This window comes from Mizuhopecten yessoensis, unplaced genomic scaffold (genome assembly GCF_002113885.1).
Source record: "Mizuhopecten yessoensis strain PY_sf001 unplaced genomic scaffold, ASM211388v2 scaffold8811, whole genome shotgun sequence".
Lineage (NCBI taxonomy): Eukaryota > Metazoa > Mollusca > Bivalvia > Pectinida > Pectinidae > Mizuhopecten > Mizuhopecten yessoensis.
The window spans coordinates 1,586,401-1,604,439 of NW_018407733.1; the positions used below are offsets into that span (position 1 = coordinate 1,586,401).

Below are 18,039 nucleotides of genomic sequence, written 5' to 3' on the forward strand. Positions count from 1 at the left end.
GTTCTACAATGTGATTATACAGGAGAGTCAAGAGATAATTTATGGTGTGATATTATAAATATAAAAGACATTATGTTTAGTGTGTACTTACATTCCATGTCTGATTATGATCTGTTTCTTATGAGTTGAATTCATCGGAGTTAGATGACTTTCGCATAAAATCTGTAACTTTTCTACAAATGATGTTTTTACCTAAACTTTATAATGTGTCAATTGTAACATTTTTCCTTTTTTTGTATTTCGTATGATGGTCATCTCTCAAGTAACTTAAGATAAGTTAAGGAGCGTAGTGACGCAAAGGGGAGTTAACTCCATCGTAACCCTTATTTTACAAACAATTTATCTTTTGAATTTCCGTTTGTATATTGTCATATAACATGTACGTTACTTTGTCAATCTTCTATGAATGCATATATGTATTGTTCTGTTTGTGAATCTTCGATTCGGAGGAAATAAAGAGAATAATAATCCAGATATGCAGGACATTTGATATATCACCTTTATGTTAGCTCGGCTGCCAAGGAGAGAATTTACCTGAAATTAGAGTCTTTGTTGAGCTATCATACCTAACTCGCATCTCTTAACAAACCGGAGTAATAATACCCGGCGTTCTACTGTACTCAAAACAGAACCCACTACGGTGTTATCTTAAACGAAATTAAGGGGAGGTAACTGTTTGTATATATTACGAGCGTACGTTTTTAAAAACACACTTTTTCAACAGCAGGCACACTACTTCTGAGAATCCCACAGTAGTTTTTCATACAAACAGTTACCTCCCCTTAATTTCCTTTAAGATAAAGCGGTAGTGGGTAGGGCAACCCCAGAGGAAGTGTTTCGTTTTGCACACGGCACGCAAATACAGACTATATTACCGATCGCCGGATGTCGGTTTGTCAGTTCAAAAATGGCGGTCGAAGTGTCAACATCAACAAGCTCTTGGTTAGATTCCTCTGGAATTTGGCTTTCCTGTATCAATAAGAAAGTCTACACTGTACAAATGAGAGACTGTCCAAGTATAAAAGTAAAAGTTCGTGTAGGACACCTAGCGCCAGCAAACAAGACTGCTGTTAGACGTTGCATCCTGTTCGCCGACGACGAGTTACTGGAGTCAACATTCGCCAACAAAACGTCACCAGCCTTGCTACTAGTCAACAATTCTTGTAATTTTAAGGTATTTTTGTTTTTCTTACAAAGTCAAATCCAAGAAAAAACGAAGCGAATTATTGGGAAATATTTCTTGTTTTTGAAAACCGATGATTTCTTTCAAATGAACAAATTGGGTCTTCAAACAGTGCAAACCGACACCATGTACATTTGTGCATGTATTGCAATTGTGTTTTATACATATACCTATTTTATGGTGTTCTATGACGAAGTTCTCTTTGTGTGTTATATAATATTTTCCTTTTGTTTCAGTTTTACAAAGATGCAGCCAGTGGTAATTTTAGCATTGGAAGGGAGCCTTGGGCTGTACTAGTATGGTCATTTGCCATTGTTCCAGGAGCAACTTTCCAAGGGAGACCTGATCATATCAATGCTCTAGATCTACCCGGTATGCCTGTTCACAATCTGAACTTTCTAGATCAAGTTCAACAATGTTCATGTCTTGGTGGAGGAAGCATCTTTGTGCAAATTGAAAATAATGCTATTTCAAGAACTGAACTTACTGACTTGGGCAGTGACAGTGATGAGGATGACGACCAAAGTAGTTCGGAACCAAATAGTGATGAGGATGAACATTACACTTCCATCATTCAGATAAGAGGATCAACATACGGGGAACATTACCGGCAAAATTTAAAAGATGTGCAGAGTGCCCTAAGACAATGTCCATTTGTGCCAGTCAGACTTTTGTCAGAAGAAGACAATCCAATGTTACTGTTAATAGCAAGGACCTTAAGCTTGGCTATATAGGTGTAAAACATATACCAAAGGTAACAAAGGCTATGAAATCGAGAGAAATAGTGAAGACATCTATGAAGTCCGTCACATCGTGGTACGTCAGAAACATTAGTTCGAGAAAACTGAAGGGATCCATCATTATCTGCAAGAAAGGGAAATGGCTTCCAGATTCAGACAATAATGTTTATAATGCAGATTTGTAAATATTTAATTGTCATATGTAAATGTACATATGTATAAATACAAAAATTACTGGGGCAACCCTATGGTTTCCGGAGGGCCTGGGTTGCAATCCTTATTTGGCTCGTGGTACTATCACTCCCAAAACACTGTTGTCGAGCATAAAAAAAAATCATAAAAGTTCCGAAAGGTGTTTTTTTTTATATAAGATTTATTAACCTAGCTATATTCTAATGCCGGAAGATAAATTTTCAATTTGTGTAATTATGTAGTTTAGATTTGTTTTAAACATATTTTATTGTAATTTATATAACAACTTATATTAAGCCCTTTTCCTACAATTTATTACTAAAAATTATCAAGATGGCATATTTTTATCAGTCCTTGGTAGTTTTTTCATGAAAATCCAAGAATGAAGAAAATCCTTTTAATATGCTATGTCCATTTATAACTGAAGGTACCAGATTCTCATAACATAAAAATACCAAATCACCTATTCTGTAAACCTACAAACAAAATAATACACCCCTGACGCCCAAGAAATAAGGGAAATAACTCTAAAGTGACTTAGCGAAAATCGTTTATAGCAATATATATCTCATACATCCTGCAGGTGGGAAAGTCACTTTTGATAAAACAAGGGATGGAAGCAGGGTAAAAAGTTAAGTTGAAATAAAGGATACGCAATAGAAAAATAACCATATAACAAACCAGTCCCCGACTGATATAGGAAAGCTGCAACGTATGTGTTCTGACCACGTGCGGGTAGTTCCGTTTATAACAAGGACAAGTCTACCACCCCACAGCAATTTTATGTTCAGTCGAACATATTTATGTAAACATGAGTACCTTCAAATGGATACATATATATGTACCACCGTGGGGCGATATATAATCTGAAGCGGTACACCGTTTTTAGACTGTTCAAAGCTTAAGAGGAGGATATAGAATAGGAAGAACTGTATTACCACTATAAACTGTATAAAACGACCCGTAAAATAGGTCCTCTCGCTCATTCGGCGTCAAACCCTACAAGGTTAGCGCGGGTAAAGGAGGGAGGCCAATTGTGCTATATGGCCCTATCAATTAGGTAGGAATAACGGGATATACGAATAATGAACTAATAATCAATATCTGTTTATCTAACACAGCGAATAGTGTAATAACAACAATATCCAATCAATCAAAATAATAAACAAATTAAGTTAATCTTACAAAAACTAATAAACATATATTAAATTCAAAAAAAACAAAAACATTTCACTTCCGGTTGATCTAAGAAAGCTGCAACGTATGTGTTCTGACCACGTGCGGGTAGTTCAGTTTAAAAAAAGGACGAATCTGCTATCCTACAGCCATCTTATGTCTAGCCGCTCATATATATGTATACATGAGTACCTTCAAATGGATACATATATATGTACCACCGTGGGGCGATGTACAATCTGAAGAAGTACGCCGTTTTTAGACTATTCAAAGCTTAAGAGGAGGATATAGAATAGGAAGAACTGTATTACCACTATAAACTGTATAACACGACCCGTAAAATAGGTCCTCTCGCTCATTCGGCGTCAAACCCTACAAGGTTAGCGGAGGTAAAGGAGGGAGGCCAATGGTGCTATATGGACCTATTAATTAGGTAGGAATAACGGGATAAACGAATAATGAAGTAATAATCAATATCTGTTTATCTAACACAGGAAATAGTGTAATAGCAACAATATCCAATCAATCAAAATAATAAACAAATTAAGTTAATCTTACAAAAACTAATAAACATTTATTAAATTTAAAACCCCCACTAACATCAGTTTCACTTCCGGTTGATGTAAGAAAGCTGCAACGTATGTGTTCTGACCACGTGCGGGTAGTTCCGTTTATAAAAAAGGACGAGTCCGCCACCCCACAGCAATCTTATGTCTAGTCGCTCATATATATGTATACATGAGTACCTACAAATGGATACATATATATATGTACCACCGTGGGGCGATGTACAATCTGAAGCGGTACGCCGTTTTTAGACTGTTCAAAGCTTAAACGGTGGAAATAAAGTAGCACAGAAATGTATTACCACTATAAACTGTATAATACGACCCATAAAATAGGTCCTCTCGCTCATTCGGCGTCAAACCCTACAAGGTTAGCGCGGGTAAAGGAGGGAGGCCAATGGTGCTATATGGCCCTATTAATTAGGTAGGAATAACGGGATAAACGAATAATGAACTAATAATCAATATCTGTTTATCTAACACAGCGAATGGGGTAATAACAACAATATCCAATCAATCAAAATAATAAACAAATTAAGTTAATCTTACAAAAACTAATAAACATTTATTAAGTTAAAAAAAAAACTTAAACATTTCACTTCCGGTTGATGTAAGAAAGCTGCAACGTATGTGTTGTGACCACGTGCGGGTAGTTCCGTTTATAAAAAGGACGAGTCTGCCACCACACAGCAACCTTATGTCTAATAGAGTAAAATACTATATATATGTGTATACATGATTAAATACACGTAAATGTAAACACAACAACCACTAAAATATCCTCACACAATCAAACAACCAACCCCTCCCCCTCCCACAAACCATCCCAAACACCACTCCGGTCCAGATTAACAGCATTTAATAAAACCCATAAATCCTTCTGCACATCTCTTGACACCCAGCACATCTTTCAACATCCATCCCATCCAGGTTATAACGCAACTATAACACTAATCCGGATTAAGGAGTGCAAGAAAATATACTCAAAAGCTATTAGTATCTAGAATATAATGGTGACATTTGTTTCTTTCGAATCACAAGGTTTTTGTAGGAGATATATATATAATGATGACATGTGTTTCTTTACCTGTGTACCATGATTTCAACGGGTTCAGGACTACTTCTTTACAAGGAAAATAATGATTTAGGGGTAAGAATCTCCTCCGGGGCGGAAGATTGAAACTGTATAGGGAAACTGGGAATTCCGTTCTTAATTATTGCTCCTTTAGTTAGAATAAACTATCCTTATTTTGTTTGGAACACAGGGACCTGGGAATTAGTTACGGATATATTTGGAACTAAACCAAGGTGTTCAGAGTAATTTTACACGTTTTCGTGGTTAAGATAAACTTTCGGTAAAAATGCGACCCAAATGATGATGTTATACCGAAAGTTGATCTTACTCCTTAACGTGTAGAATTACTCTGAACAACTTAGTTTAGGTACAAATATAGCTGTAACAAATTATCAGGTCCCTGTGGTTCGGAACCCCACAGGCTGAATGGGATTTAACGTTGTATAACTGAAGGATGTATCTAGGGTGAAAAAGAGAAGTGAGGCCATAAAGGGGTTATTGCTTACAGATGATGGTAATTCTGCATCTTGTGACATCCTTGACTTGTAGTCCGTCACTGCTGTCATTCTAGTCGCGAAGCCTCATTTGACGTCATCAGGTGATGGCCAGCCCTCTTCAGATNGGGTTATTGCTTACAGATGATGGTGATTCTGCATCTTGTGACATCCTTGACTTGTAGTCCGTCACTGCTGTCATTCTAGTCGCGAAGCCTCATTTGACGTCATCAGGTGATGGCCAGCCCTCTTCAGATGTTTCGACCCTTAATCACTACATCCTCCGGCTGGTGGGTCAGTAGTGGTGGCCAAATCACTACTCGTCTATGTCGGCTTTCACATCGGCTCTTCTCGTATATATTTTTAAAAAAAAAACGTCTCCTTCAATACGAGTGAAACTATTTTAACTTAACATGGTATGCTCCATCCCTTGGACAAGAAAATTCAATGTTGTATAAATGTAGAGATTGTTTTATCCGGGAGTAATCGGAAGTGAGGCCATATAAGGGAAACGGCAATTTTTTAAGTTGTTTTGAAGGCATTCGTCCCAGAGACAAGGCTATTCAGTATTATATCAATGACAAGTGTGGCCTTCCCCTGTGCAACCTGTTGTTGTTGATGTTATTGTTGTTGTTGTTGTTATATTATGTAAAATCTCTAAATCTTGAGATTAAGTTATTAGTTGGGCGGTATTTAAAAGCGCTCAATTAAGCTAAAGTCCTGTAACGTTTTAATGTATGAATTTTTTTAGAGGTTCACTTTATGTTCAGGAGGCACGGTAGTGTAGTGGTAGGACTCCGGTCTCGTGGCCGAAGGGTTACGGGTTCGAGTCACGACAAGACACTTTGAGCAATATACTTTACTCCGCTTGTTCCAGTCTACTCAGCTGTAAATGAGCACTTGGTTGGGCGGTGCTAGAATTGTAGAATGCTAGCTGTGAGCGCCGAAATTGCAGCACCGGCTGTATGCTCCCCAGAGAGTAGAGAAAGATATTGCCTGGTTGCAAAGGCGCATAATAATTTGTGAACCGCATTGAGACGACCTACGCACTAGGTTGTGATAAAGCGGTATATAAGAACCTCGGATTATTATTATTTTTATTATCATGTTTAATTCTATTATTTCCTTTAAAGAAAATAGTAGCAGGGATTTTGAATTTGAAACTATTCCCAGTAATGATAATTACTAATGTAACAGTGAACTTCCAGCCTTTTCCCAGTTTGCTTGTATATCTCATTCTACTACGTCATATCATTTAAGTCATTTCAGTATAGACAGTATTCATTTTTCTAATATTCGTTGAAACAAATACGCCAAACCGCATACACAATGTAAATCAATTATATTACTGTGGTGTTTAAGCTTTGATTAATTGTTATTGTAGAGAAATATAAGAATAAACATTGGTGCGGAGCCTCGGAGTCCCAATCCGTAAGGCATTGACAAAAAATCACCCAGCAAACTTAATCTGTGACGGACGCGAATATATATCATTCTAATAAATGTGTAAAGCTGTTCTGTGTGGTAAATGGTCTGGCATTCGTAATTCAGATGATGTCGAATTGGAGCTCTCCTTCGTTGGAGATACAATCACCTTAACCTAATTCGTCCGGCAATCATAATATGATCATATTTTCTATTTGTGTTTAATTTTATTTTCTAATTGGTGTTTTTCAGTCTAAAAGCAACAAATAAATAACTGTTTCAACACAGCAGATTTATTTAAAATAAATCATTTTCAACAATAAATAAATAATAATAATACAATATAGGCCAAGTTGTTCAATGTATGGTTAGCTTAACGTCAGGATTTTAATACTTTGTTAAAGACTTGTCAAACTAACAAGACTTTGAATAACGTTAACTTTGCTCTTAAAATCACGTGTATAGATCTAAAGTCGAACCTCGATCATCCAGCCACCACTTATCCGGTTGTCATATTTTTGGATACATAAGTATGTTTTTTCCTGTAAAAACTGTCCCAGTAATCGAGTTGTCTCCTAAACCAGCCACTTTTGCTTGTAAAAAGGGTGAATGAATTATCGAGGTTCCCTTTCCTCACATTGAAATTAAGACAGGTAAATCTCCACACAACGGGTAAATTCATCTATATAAACCCGAGACGTCGGACAAAGCTATACGTCAGTTAATCTTACCCCGAGGGCTGAGATTTCCCTCTTTTGATTTTTACTCCCCAGGCTTAATCCCTCACACAAACGGAAACATTGCAGCTTTCCTCCTACCAATTACTGTTACTAAACACCATAGAAACATGTCGGGACTGAGCAAAAATAGTCAATAGTGTAGCGGGTTGTTTGTGGCAGAGACACAAAATTAGCAAGAAACATGTAGCCCCACTAGACAAACAAGTAAATGTGTACACTGAACCATTCATCGGGTTTGCGTATCATAAATTACAAAAATCTTTCATATTAGATGTATTGTATCATCCTAAAGCAGGTCCTACTTCCAGGTCACCGTGTTAAGCTTGCCTTCATTCTAGGACGGGGACTGCAAACTGCAAAGTTGGTGGATAAACGTATCCGAAAAATCACTCCTAGTGATTGAGATTTGGGATCCCAACCCCCGGATTGGTAAGCTTCATGTTTGTCAGCTTGACATGTCGACCATTCCTCCTTCTTCCTTTGCTTGGAGAAAGACGATACTATCAATCTGTTCTGCTGTGAATTACACGTAGTGATGCTTGGAACATACTTATAGTACGTAAATTTCATGACAGGGTCAGGTTTTATTTTTATTGATTTCACCGTCATGACAATGTATCCGCCCAATCCGATTTACCGATACAAACATCCTTTGGTCGCCACCACTGTTCAATGTCATTGTACCACACGGGGGGCAGGAGGGGTTCATGCAGAAGCCCACACAGTCGACACCATGGCTTTGTTTCAATGAACTCGCCCTCCTCCCGCCAACGGAAGTACTCATTATACAAAGTATCGTTTTTGTCCAATTTGTGTAAATACTGCGCAAGTTCCTCAGGAGACCGGAAGTCCTCTACATGAATGAAAGATCCGCTTGGTAGTATCGACTGATATGTTGCCTTCGGGGCGCCTAGCACTATTGGTATTACTTTGTTTCTGAAAAGAGACAAAAAGAACAGTTTTAATAATGATAATTAGATTCGAAAATCAAACACAATATCTTAAGCTATATCTGGAAAATGATAAATAAACTAATTTAATAAATAATCAGAAAAGGATAAGAGAACCGTTAAAAAGATATATTGGCCCAGAAATCCCATGTGTAACAACAACTATATTTTAGTGTTACCATAATTTGTCGCCGTATTTTTTCCGATGGTTACAAACAGTCTAAACGTTTTTTACCATGGATTAGCAGCCGATTTATTTACTGAGGTGAAGTACAACCTGTACCATTGTACACACAACAACATGTATTTAATATTGAAATATAACCCATTATATCCACCGTTAAAACACCAGATCACAGCAAACAAATCTTAGATATATCAAAGTTACACTGGGATCCGTTAACGTATGTACCGTTCTCACACAATAATAAAACTGTGATGAGTATATTTTTGTGGTTTTTGCTCCAAAAAACAGTTCGCCGGTTGGTACGAGCGTACGTACTTCTTCTGATTACCGAATAGACGGGTTAGCTGCAATTCATACCTACAATGTTCCATGTATATAGGTTTTAAGCTCACGACAAGCAAATCAATGCGTTATTTTCAACATAATTAAGAGTGAAGAAATGAAATTTGAACTGCGTTACTCTTAAATAAAGATCACTTACTTTAACGCCTTGACGGCTTTTTCGGTGACGTAATCCAGACATTTGGTGTTTTCGAATGCCAAGTAAAACTTGTAATCAGTCTCGAGCATGCGCATACATTTTTCATCCTCTATCTGGGGGCAGCGTTTTGTTCCGCATGCACCATAGATATCTACTTCAATATATTTGGCAAGTTTTTTAGCGTAAGCCATCCTCCCACTTCTTGTCATCATGCAATTAGAAACTAACCAAGCAACCTTTTTTGTCTTCCTATTGGCGTAATTTGTCGTAATGTTTGTCTTAGTGTAAACGTCCTTATATTTCTGGTATTTGAAATACGGTGTTTCTATCACTGAATCAGTTCGATAAGTCATGGTCCAATTAAAAAGTCCGTTGTACTTTTTCAGCGTCCTAGAATTCATTGGGCACTCAATCATAGATACCGCCCATACTTGATTCGGAGACTTCCTCGGAAATGGAGGTATCCGTGGAAGTTGCCCAGGGTTACTAAACACAACTGCGTCAGCGTCAGCTCCATGTTTTGTATCGTATGTTATCTTACATGCCTTTATACGACACTGCTCAAACGCCGCCATCCCTGGCGGATGGTGCCAAAAACCTTGCTTTCCTGAGAGATAAACAACCTTGACATTGGCGGAGTTATACTTTATTGACACGTGATTCAGTTGATGGAAAATTCGTCCAGCGTTATATTTCACATCTTTTTCAGGGATTGACATGTCTAAAATGTGAGTCCGAACAGGCAGTAGGTCCAGTATGTCACGAGACACACCGTGGTCAAATTCGTCTGTAAACTTTGAATCATAAATTTCCAGAGTCGCTATTTTCTGAAAAGTCCTTCCCTGGAATTTAGTTGTTAGTTCAGTAGGTTCTTTAGGTGGCAGCGCACTTGACCTTTCCGTAGAAGATGATGCTGTTATTTTAGCCGATGTCGAGACTGAATATGTTCGAGTTGATGCTACTTTCAGTGATGATGGAGTTGTCAACAATTCGTCGTCCGAATCGTAATCGTAATTCCATGGCTCCACGTGGAAAATAGTATTATCAGAATGTTTTGTTGAATCATATTCAATATCGAAAACGAATGTTTCCGAAATCCTTTTTTGTATAGAAACGTGTTTGTATGGAAATTGTGCTCTATAGACGATGCTAAATAAAATAAAAAACCAAACACCCACAAACACTGGTACGAAAGTTGGATACCAACGTACACAAATAACAGACATCCGTATCATATTCCCTTGTGTCCGGAAAATGGTTAAACCGTCCTCGGAGTAAAATAGTACATACCGTACTTCCTGGTATTTTGGCAACCATCATTTGAGCCTAGGGTGTTACTTGCCAACAGCGATATATGTATAGTCCGAGTATATAAACTTGGTCCAGCGTTATAGTCACTATTTCTTTTCGCCTGGTCAGTAATGCCTTAGGCTACACTGGCCTTAGCCATTTGAACACATCCGGGTATGGGTTATGACTATACATGCATTGACATATATCTGACGGACATGTCTACTGCAGTAATCTGGCATTATCGATAGATATCGGCAAATTATAGCACCTGTATAGATTTGGAGACAAAATAATTCACTGATGAATGTTTAAAATTCCACCCTCCCATTCTCTCTTTGTGAAGTTGTTGAAAAAAAAAGAAAAAAAGAAAGAAAAGAAAAAACAATCAATCCCATTTTTTAGCACCATTGCAGGCTCCATCTGGCTTCCACCAATGTTGGATGTCCTCATACCACATTAACGGAAGTGACGTTTCATGGAGAAGTGTACAGACTCTGCACCAATTCAAATCATCGATGATTTTATCTCCTGTCTCTTTCCATTTGAAATATTCATTATATAAGGTGTCATTTTTGTCCAACAGATTTAAATATTCGCCTAGCTTTTGAGTGGACTCGAAGTCTTCCACATGGATGTAAGAATGTTTAGGTAATACTTGGGCGTAGTCTTCCTTCCTGGCTCCTAATACTATGGGTATCAGCTCCGCACTGGAATCAAAAAGATGGAATACATTAGATATCTATATTTAAAAATAAAATAATGCCTTCTAATATGATCTGAAGGTAATCCAGAAAACAATATACAATTGTATTCAAAAATTGTTTCCGGTATGTTTAATATGTAAAAGAAATGCTGAAATCATCCTTGATTTATTGATATTCATTAATCAATCAATAAATTCGTCATAAAATATTGTGCTGAAAATCATGTGATCAAGTAGTTATTGTATATTATAATTACATCTTTCGTTTACTTGTTCACACCTCAGATCAAAGTTGAACCATCAGTCGGCCTTAACAAAACGAAAATGTCTAATTTTACTTCCGTATCAGACTAGGATTACGTAAAATAGAGACTGTTTGTTGTCATGTAGCTCCGAGTCAATATGTACAATATAAAGATAAAAGATGTTTTCAAATAGTATTTTATCGTCTGAGGTCAAACTACTAGCGATTTGGGGGGACAACATAACCTAGTTACGTCAAATATACAATGTCGAGATCATCCACAGTAGTACCCGGATGTCAACCGGCAATTCCGTCGCTATTGGGGTATGGGTGTGTTCCAAGAAATCACCCAGACAACTTTACGCCGAGATTCACACCTGAGAGATGTTTTTTAAATATCCGACGTTAAATAAAGTGTATTGTATAGGATACCGGAGACAGGCTACGACAGTTGCCTATATTTTCACCCCGAAGATCCTGTCTCTAAAGAGCTCGACTGCAACAGACACCTCTAACACAGGGACACGAGAAGATGTTACACCTATGTTAGGACCTGCACTGAGTTGTTAAGACTAGTATTACATGTTTTAAGGGTTTCGATTTTTCGGTACAAATGCCAAGCCCAATGATTATATATGTAAAATTACTCTGAACACCTCAGTTTAGGTCCAAATATAGCTGTAACAAATGATCAGATCCCTGTGACCACCACCACCGAAACATGTGGTTTGATTGGCTGGTTAATTTGAGGGAAGAAATGTCTGGGCTTTTCGGAATCACAGCAGCTTATCGTACCAAATGTTACGATTAACATACCGTATATACCTGTAGGAGGTTAGCGTATATACCTGTAGGAGGTACCGTATTTACCTGCAGGAGGTTACCGTATTTACCTGTAGGAGGTACCGTATATATACCTGAAGGAGGTTACCGTATATATACCTGAAGGAGGTTACCGTATATACCTGTAGGAGGTACCGTATTTACCTGTAGGAGGTTACCGTATATAACTGTAGGAGGTAACCGTATATATACCTGAAGGAGGTTACCGTATATATACCTGAAGGAGGTTACCGTATATATACCTGAAGGAGGTTACCGTATATAACTGTAGGAGGTTACCGTATATACCTGTAGGAGGTTACCGTATATACCTGTAGGAGGTACCGTATATACCTGTAGGAGGTACCGTATATATACCGTTTTTACCGAAAGTTGATATAAACCCCTTAAACGTGTAAAACTACTCTTCACACCTTATTTTAGGTCAAAATATAACAGTAACAAATTATCAGGTCCCTTTGTTACGTAAGTGTTGGAATGCATGATGGCACAAGCAGACAGGCCTCTTGCCAGTAGCTAATGGAGAATGTGCCCTTGGTCCAGGGGTACAGGTACGCATATTGAATGCGTCATTTTCGCCATGAAATGCATTTTTTATACATTTGTGTACAGGAAGTGTATGTCGAACTCCATAATTAAGCTATGACACGACAATATCAAATTTAGCGTTGTGAGTAGTTTACGTCGGGAAGCCCTTAGGTACAGATTCACTTGAAAGGGATGGGCTGTTCAAATTACATCCAAACTGTCGTCATGTGATTTTGTCGTAAACATGAACTTGATCGTGTTGACTTTTTCAATGACAAAAAGTTTAAACTATATTTCACAATTTAATAGTTCACTGAAACCAACAATAACAGTAACAGGATATACATTTCTGTCTAATGGAAGTGTCGGAAAGAGAGAAAGAGTGAACAAATAGACAGAGTGAGCAATGAGACAGAGTGAACAATGAGACAGAGTGAACAATGAGACAGAGTGAACAAAGAGACAGAGTGAACAATGAGTTAGAGTGAACAATAGGACAGAGTGAACAATGAGACAGAGTGAACAATGAGATAGAGTTAACAATGAGACAGAATGAACAATGAGATAGAGTTAACAATGGGACAGAGTGAACAATGAGACAGAGTGAACAATGAGTTAGAGTGAACAATGAGATAGAGTGAATAATGAGACAGAGCGAACAATGAGTTAGAGTGAACAATAAGACAGTGATAACAATGGGACAGAGTGAACTATGAGACAGAGTGAACAATGAGACAGAGTGAACAATGAGACAGAGTGAATAATGAGACAGAGTGAACAATGAGACAGAGTGAACAATGAGACAGAGTGAACAATGAGATAGAGTTAACAATGAGACAGAGTGAACAATGAGATAGAGTTAACAGTGGGACAGAGTGAACAATGAGACAGAATGAACAATGGGACAGAGTGAACAATGAGACAGAGTGAACAATGAGATAGAGTGAACAATGAGACAGAGTGAACAATGAGACAGAGTGAACAAAGAGACAGGGTGAACAATGAGACAGAGTGAATAATGAGACAGAGTGAACAATGAGTTAGAGTGAACAATGAGACAGTGATAACAATGGGACAGAGTGAACTATGAGACAGAGTGAACAAAGAGAAAGAGTGAACAATGAGACAGAGTGAATAATGAGACAGAGTGAACAATGAGACAGAGTGAACAATGTGATAGAGTGAACAATGAGACAGAGTGAACAATGAGACAGAGTGAACAAAGAGACAGGGTGAACAATGAGACAGAGTGAATAATGAGATAGCAACTGACGTTGTGTTCGCATTTACATTAACATTTACGACTAAATGTCACCATATACAGACAGCTGTGGATGTTGATTTTCACGTTGCCACATGTATTATTGTTATTTAGATAATACGGATATTACGACTATGGTGATGGTTTAGCCACGTTGCAACAACCGCGTCCTGAAACTAACATCGATTCATGAAACATTTCTTGTGACAATTTTGCCAAAAATAGAGGTCTTAAATGAACAGCTGTATCATTGTCGATGAGCTTTAAAATATTGACATAGATATAACTCATTTCTGGGCAGTCTTTCATCATAGTATCGATTGTCACCATTATTATTTTTCTGTTATTTCTTTGCATGTAAAATATATGAACTAAGTAAGGGTTCAAGTCGGGATTTCGACATAAAATGAATGATGTGTGTTTGTGTGTATGCTGTCTGTCTGTATTCATGTGTATAAAGTATATGTATATGTAAGAACTTTAAATATCAAACGTTTAAACACTAGGAAGACTATTCTTAAGCATATGAAAAGCATAATTTTCGATAAAAGGCCTCTTTCTTATGACAGAAAGTGAACATGAGAGGAATGATTGTTTTATAAAAACTTACTCGTAAGCGTTCATCACTTTCTCCGTCAAATAGTCGTGGCATTTGTGGTTCTCAAACGACAGGTAGAACTTGTAGTCCCTCCTGGTCATTTCGACGCATTCTTTGTGTTTGGACGCTGGACAAGACAGTGGACCACAGTGCCCGTAAATGTCCACTTGCACGTGTTTACCCAGTTCTCTTGCATACTCCATACGTCCACTCTTTACAATATTGCAGTTAGAAACCATCCAAGCGACCTTTTTGGTCCGGCCCTCGGCGAAATTGCGACCTGGGGTCGGGATATCAGGAGGCGTCCAACAATTCCGTCCAATTTTGAAATAGGGATCATAAATTGTAGAGTCTACTCTATACGTGTTTGTCCAGTTGAAAAAGTTTTTATAGTTATTCATTGGCCACGATCTATCTGGACTCTCATTGATGTTTAAAATTGCAATTTGTTTAGAAGATGATTTTTGAAAAGGTGGTGATAACGGTAGAAATCCAGAATTAGCAAACACAACAGCATCAGCCGTGGCCTCCGCACTTCTCTCGTGGGTTAAACTACAGCGGTTCACCTTGCAGTGCTTGAAGAATTCTAATCCCGTGGGAACGTTTGTCCATTTTTCCATGTGCCAAATATACACAACTTTGATATCCGATTTACTGGAGTAAGTTCTCGGCACATATTCTAATTGTTCGTAAACTCGATCTGACGGAGCATTCGTATGGAGGAAATCGTCCGGAAGTAGGCGCAAAATACGTTGTTTCTCCGATTCGCTAATGTTAACTTCCGGCGGAAAGTATCTGATGGGATGTAGCCGGTTTTTGGTTCTATCAAAACCAACATTTAAGTTTGTCCTTGTCGGCGATTTCGAGATGTCTAAACAATAACTTGAATTAAATATTTTTGAATGAAAATCCTCCGATACATAATTATAATCTGACGTTATTTTCTTCGTTATAATGACATTGCGAGAGTTGTGTTTGTGTTCCATCTGCCTCACAAAGTAATGCGGTCTCAGATTGATCATTCCTGTTACACAGACTACCATAACGACAGTGAGAATAAATACCTTTTCCTGCCATTTTGTGTTTCGTGTCCAGAACACTCTTCTCAGTAGTCCCATAGTTTGATAGAAAGTACACCTGTTCTGCACATTCACAAATACAGGGAACTCGTTTAGCCAACATAGAATGACTGTTACACGACTCCCGACGCCCTACATGTATACAGTACTTACTATACGTTACGCCTCGCTTAATAAGACAGTGAACTAATGTCTGTTTACACGCGGTAGGACCTCTGAGGACGGTATATACGAAGTGTGTACCCGGCTAACCCTGGGGGGCTATGTATATGTATATATACATATGCAAAGTTCCTGCCTGCAAAACGTGCAATGAAGGAAGTTGCAAATTAGCTACCTTCCGTCGTAACGTGGCACGCACATCGAAACGTCGATTAGTCGGAACATAACGAAGAATTAAAAAAGCAGATGAAACAAACGAACGCCAGTATATTATTTAAATCTTTTCTTGTTGAAAAATAAACATATAATTCATATCGGCTTAACAAATTATATTTGAACTCCGGAAATTTGAGCATTATAAATAGGCTATACTGATTAAGGAAGGTAAATCTTGAACTTTTAGCTTAAACAAATACTCATGTGTATTTCTACTTGCCAGACTGAGTGGACAAAATACAATCCTTGAAAGGAAATACATTGTTTTCAATAGCTGCTTGAAGCCCCGGTCCGGACATAAGTTGGTAGAGTTATATCTATGGATACTCTCGTTAGCGAGGAAACAATAGGTTGTGTATTCATAGAATCCATCGCTGATGTGAGGTATGAATACGGTTATTCAAACCCAAGGGATAAAATATTGAGCAGGAGACCCGAGGCTTTGCTTTAAGTTCATCTTTAACTTTAGATGAGTGTTTGATGGAACCTTGTTAGTCCGGACATTTTATGATGTATGTTTGCTGGAACCTTGTTAGTCCGGACGCTTTATGATGTATGTTTGATGGACCCTTGTTAGTCCTGACACTTTATGATGTATGTTTGATGGAACCTTGTTAGTCCGGACATTTTATGATGTATGTTTGATGGAACCTTGTTAGTCCGGACACTTTTACTTATTAAAGTATTAGAACCTCGACATTGCGGATATGTTGAATGTCTGTGAGTAGAACCTTGACAGTCAGGACACTGGTCTGCGTTCAGAGCAAAACTTGTATAGTGTGAACACTTTGTGTACAACGGGTCTTTGATAGTCCAGACAATCTTTGATGGGTCCCTCGTTAGTCCAGACATTTGAATTTGTGAAGTGAAACTTCGATAATCTGGACACTTTGGTTTTACATATCGGAAGACTTCTCGCTAGGAGGAGCAAAGCGTATATTGGGGAAAGGGATGAGGGGAGGTAACGTGCGTGTGTGTGTGGGGGGGGGGGGGAAATTTTGTTTAACGTCCTTTTAACAGCTAAGGTCATTTAAGGACCTGCCTCCATGTGACTTTATAGTGCTATATCACTGAAATACCATGCCGAAGGAACCCAGCACAGCATTCCGCCCGGTCACATTATACTGACAACGGGTGAAGCAGTTGTTGTCATTCCCTAAATGCTGAACGTTAAGCAGGAAATAACAACTACCATTTTTAAGGACTTTGGTATGTCCCGGCCAGGGGACAGAGCCCATTACCTTCCTCACATGGGCGAACGCTCAACATTAAGGCCAAAAGTGAGGTGTTGCCAAGCAAGGCGTTAGGAAATAAAAGGTAGTTAGATGTAGAAAGAAAGATAAAGATCCCAAATATTGCAATGGGTGCAGCAGATTTATTGTGGTAGCTTTTGTGTCCCCAAATAAAGGACACCAACGCAAATCGCCAATTCTGCAGGGGGTTCCCCCATTAGTCGCCTCCTACGATACACTTTTCCCGATTCCCAACCTGCAGGGGTGGTGTGTGGGGGTAGAATAATGGGGTCGATGTAGGGGGATGAGGGTCATATCTATCATTTATGCAGTCTGACACATTTTTAGCTCACCTGGCACGAAGTGCCAAGTGAGCTTATGCCGTGGCGCGGCGTCCGTCCGTCTTCCGTCTGTCTGTCCGTCCGTCCGTCCGTCCGTGCGTCCTCGTCCGTCAACTTTTTCTTTAAACAACTTCTTCTGAAGAACGGACAGGCCTAGAGTCATGATATTTGGCTGAAAGCTTCGTTGGTAGGAGCCCTACAAAGTTTGAGAACGAAAATGACCTTGACCTGCTTTCAAGGTCACAGGGGTCAAATATGTCAAAAACTTCAAACGACTTCTTCTGAAGAATTAAAAGGTATAGAATCTTCATATTTGGCTGATGGCTTCCT

General features: G+C 38.4%; 3 protein-coding genes across 3 annotated transcripts; 1 reads left to right on the forward strand and 2 right to left on the reverse strand.

Moving 5' to 3' along the window:
• Positions 1–907: 907 nt before the first annotated feature.
• LOC110456622 lies at positions 908–2,110 on the forward strand. The gene is made up of 2 exons (XM_021507456.1): positions 908–1,174; positions 1,420–2,110. Exons 1-2 carry the CDS (start codon positions 908–910, stop codon positions 1,915–1,917), a joined length of 765 nt encoding a protein of 254 aa, XP_021363131.1. The 3' UTR covers positions 1,918–2,110.
• Positions 2,111–7,077: 4,967 nt separating this feature from the next.
• On the reverse strand, positions 7,078–10,468 carry LOC110456630 (glycoprotein 3-alpha-L-fucosyltransferase A-like). The gene is made up of 2 exons (XM_021507467.1): positions 9,210–10,468; positions 7,078–8,527 (listed from the first exon to the last, which is right to left on the reverse strand). Exons 1-2 carry the CDS (start codon positions 10,442–10,444, stop codon positions 8,197–8,199), a joined length of 1,566 nt encoding a protein of 521 aa, XP_021363142.1. The 5' UTR covers positions 10,445–10,468; the 3' UTR covers positions 7,078–8,196.
• On the reverse strand, positions 9,210–15,998 carry LOC110456631 (glycoprotein 3-alpha-L-fucosyltransferase A-like). Its single transcript, XM_021507468.1, has 2 exons — positions 14,692–15,998; positions 9,210–11,209 (listed from the first exon to the last, which is right to left on the reverse strand). Exons 1-2 carry the CDS (start codon positions 15,795–15,797, stop codon positions 10,888–10,890), a joined length of 1,428 nt encoding a protein of 475 aa, XP_021363143.1. The 5' UTR covers positions 15,798–15,998; the 3' UTR covers positions 9,210–10,887.
• Positions 15,999–18,039: the final 2,041 nt, after the last annotated feature.

What these genes read in the sequence shown, in the direction of transcription:
- LOC110456622 (XM_021507456.1), top strand. Translation starts at nt 908, where the DNA reads ATGGCGGTCGAAGTGTCAACATCAACAAGCTCTTGGTTAGATTCCTCT. An exon ending in ACAATTCTTGTAATTTTAAG is followed by an intron (nt 1,175 to 1,419) that starts GTATTTTTGTTT and finishes CTTTTGTTTCAG; the next exon opens with TTTTACAAAGATGCAGCCAG.
- LOC110456630 (XM_021507467.1), bottom strand. Translation starts at nt 10,444, where the DNA reads ATGATACGGATGTCTGTTATTTGTGTACGTTGGTATCCAACTTTCGTA. An exon ending in AAAGCCGTCAAGGCGTTAAA is followed by an intron (nt 8,528 to 9,209) that starts GTAAGTGATCTT and finishes GTCTCTTTTCAG; the next exon opens with AAACAAAGTAATACCAATAG.
- LOC110456631 (XM_021507468.1), bottom strand. Translation starts at nt 15,797, where the DNA reads ATGGGACTACTGAGAAGAGTGTTCTGGACACGAAACACAAAATGGCAG. An exon ending in AAAGTGATGAACGCTTACGA is followed by an intron (nt 11,210 to 14,691) that starts GTAAGTTTTTAT and finishes TTTTGATTCCAG; the next exon opens with TGCGGAGCTGATACCCATAG.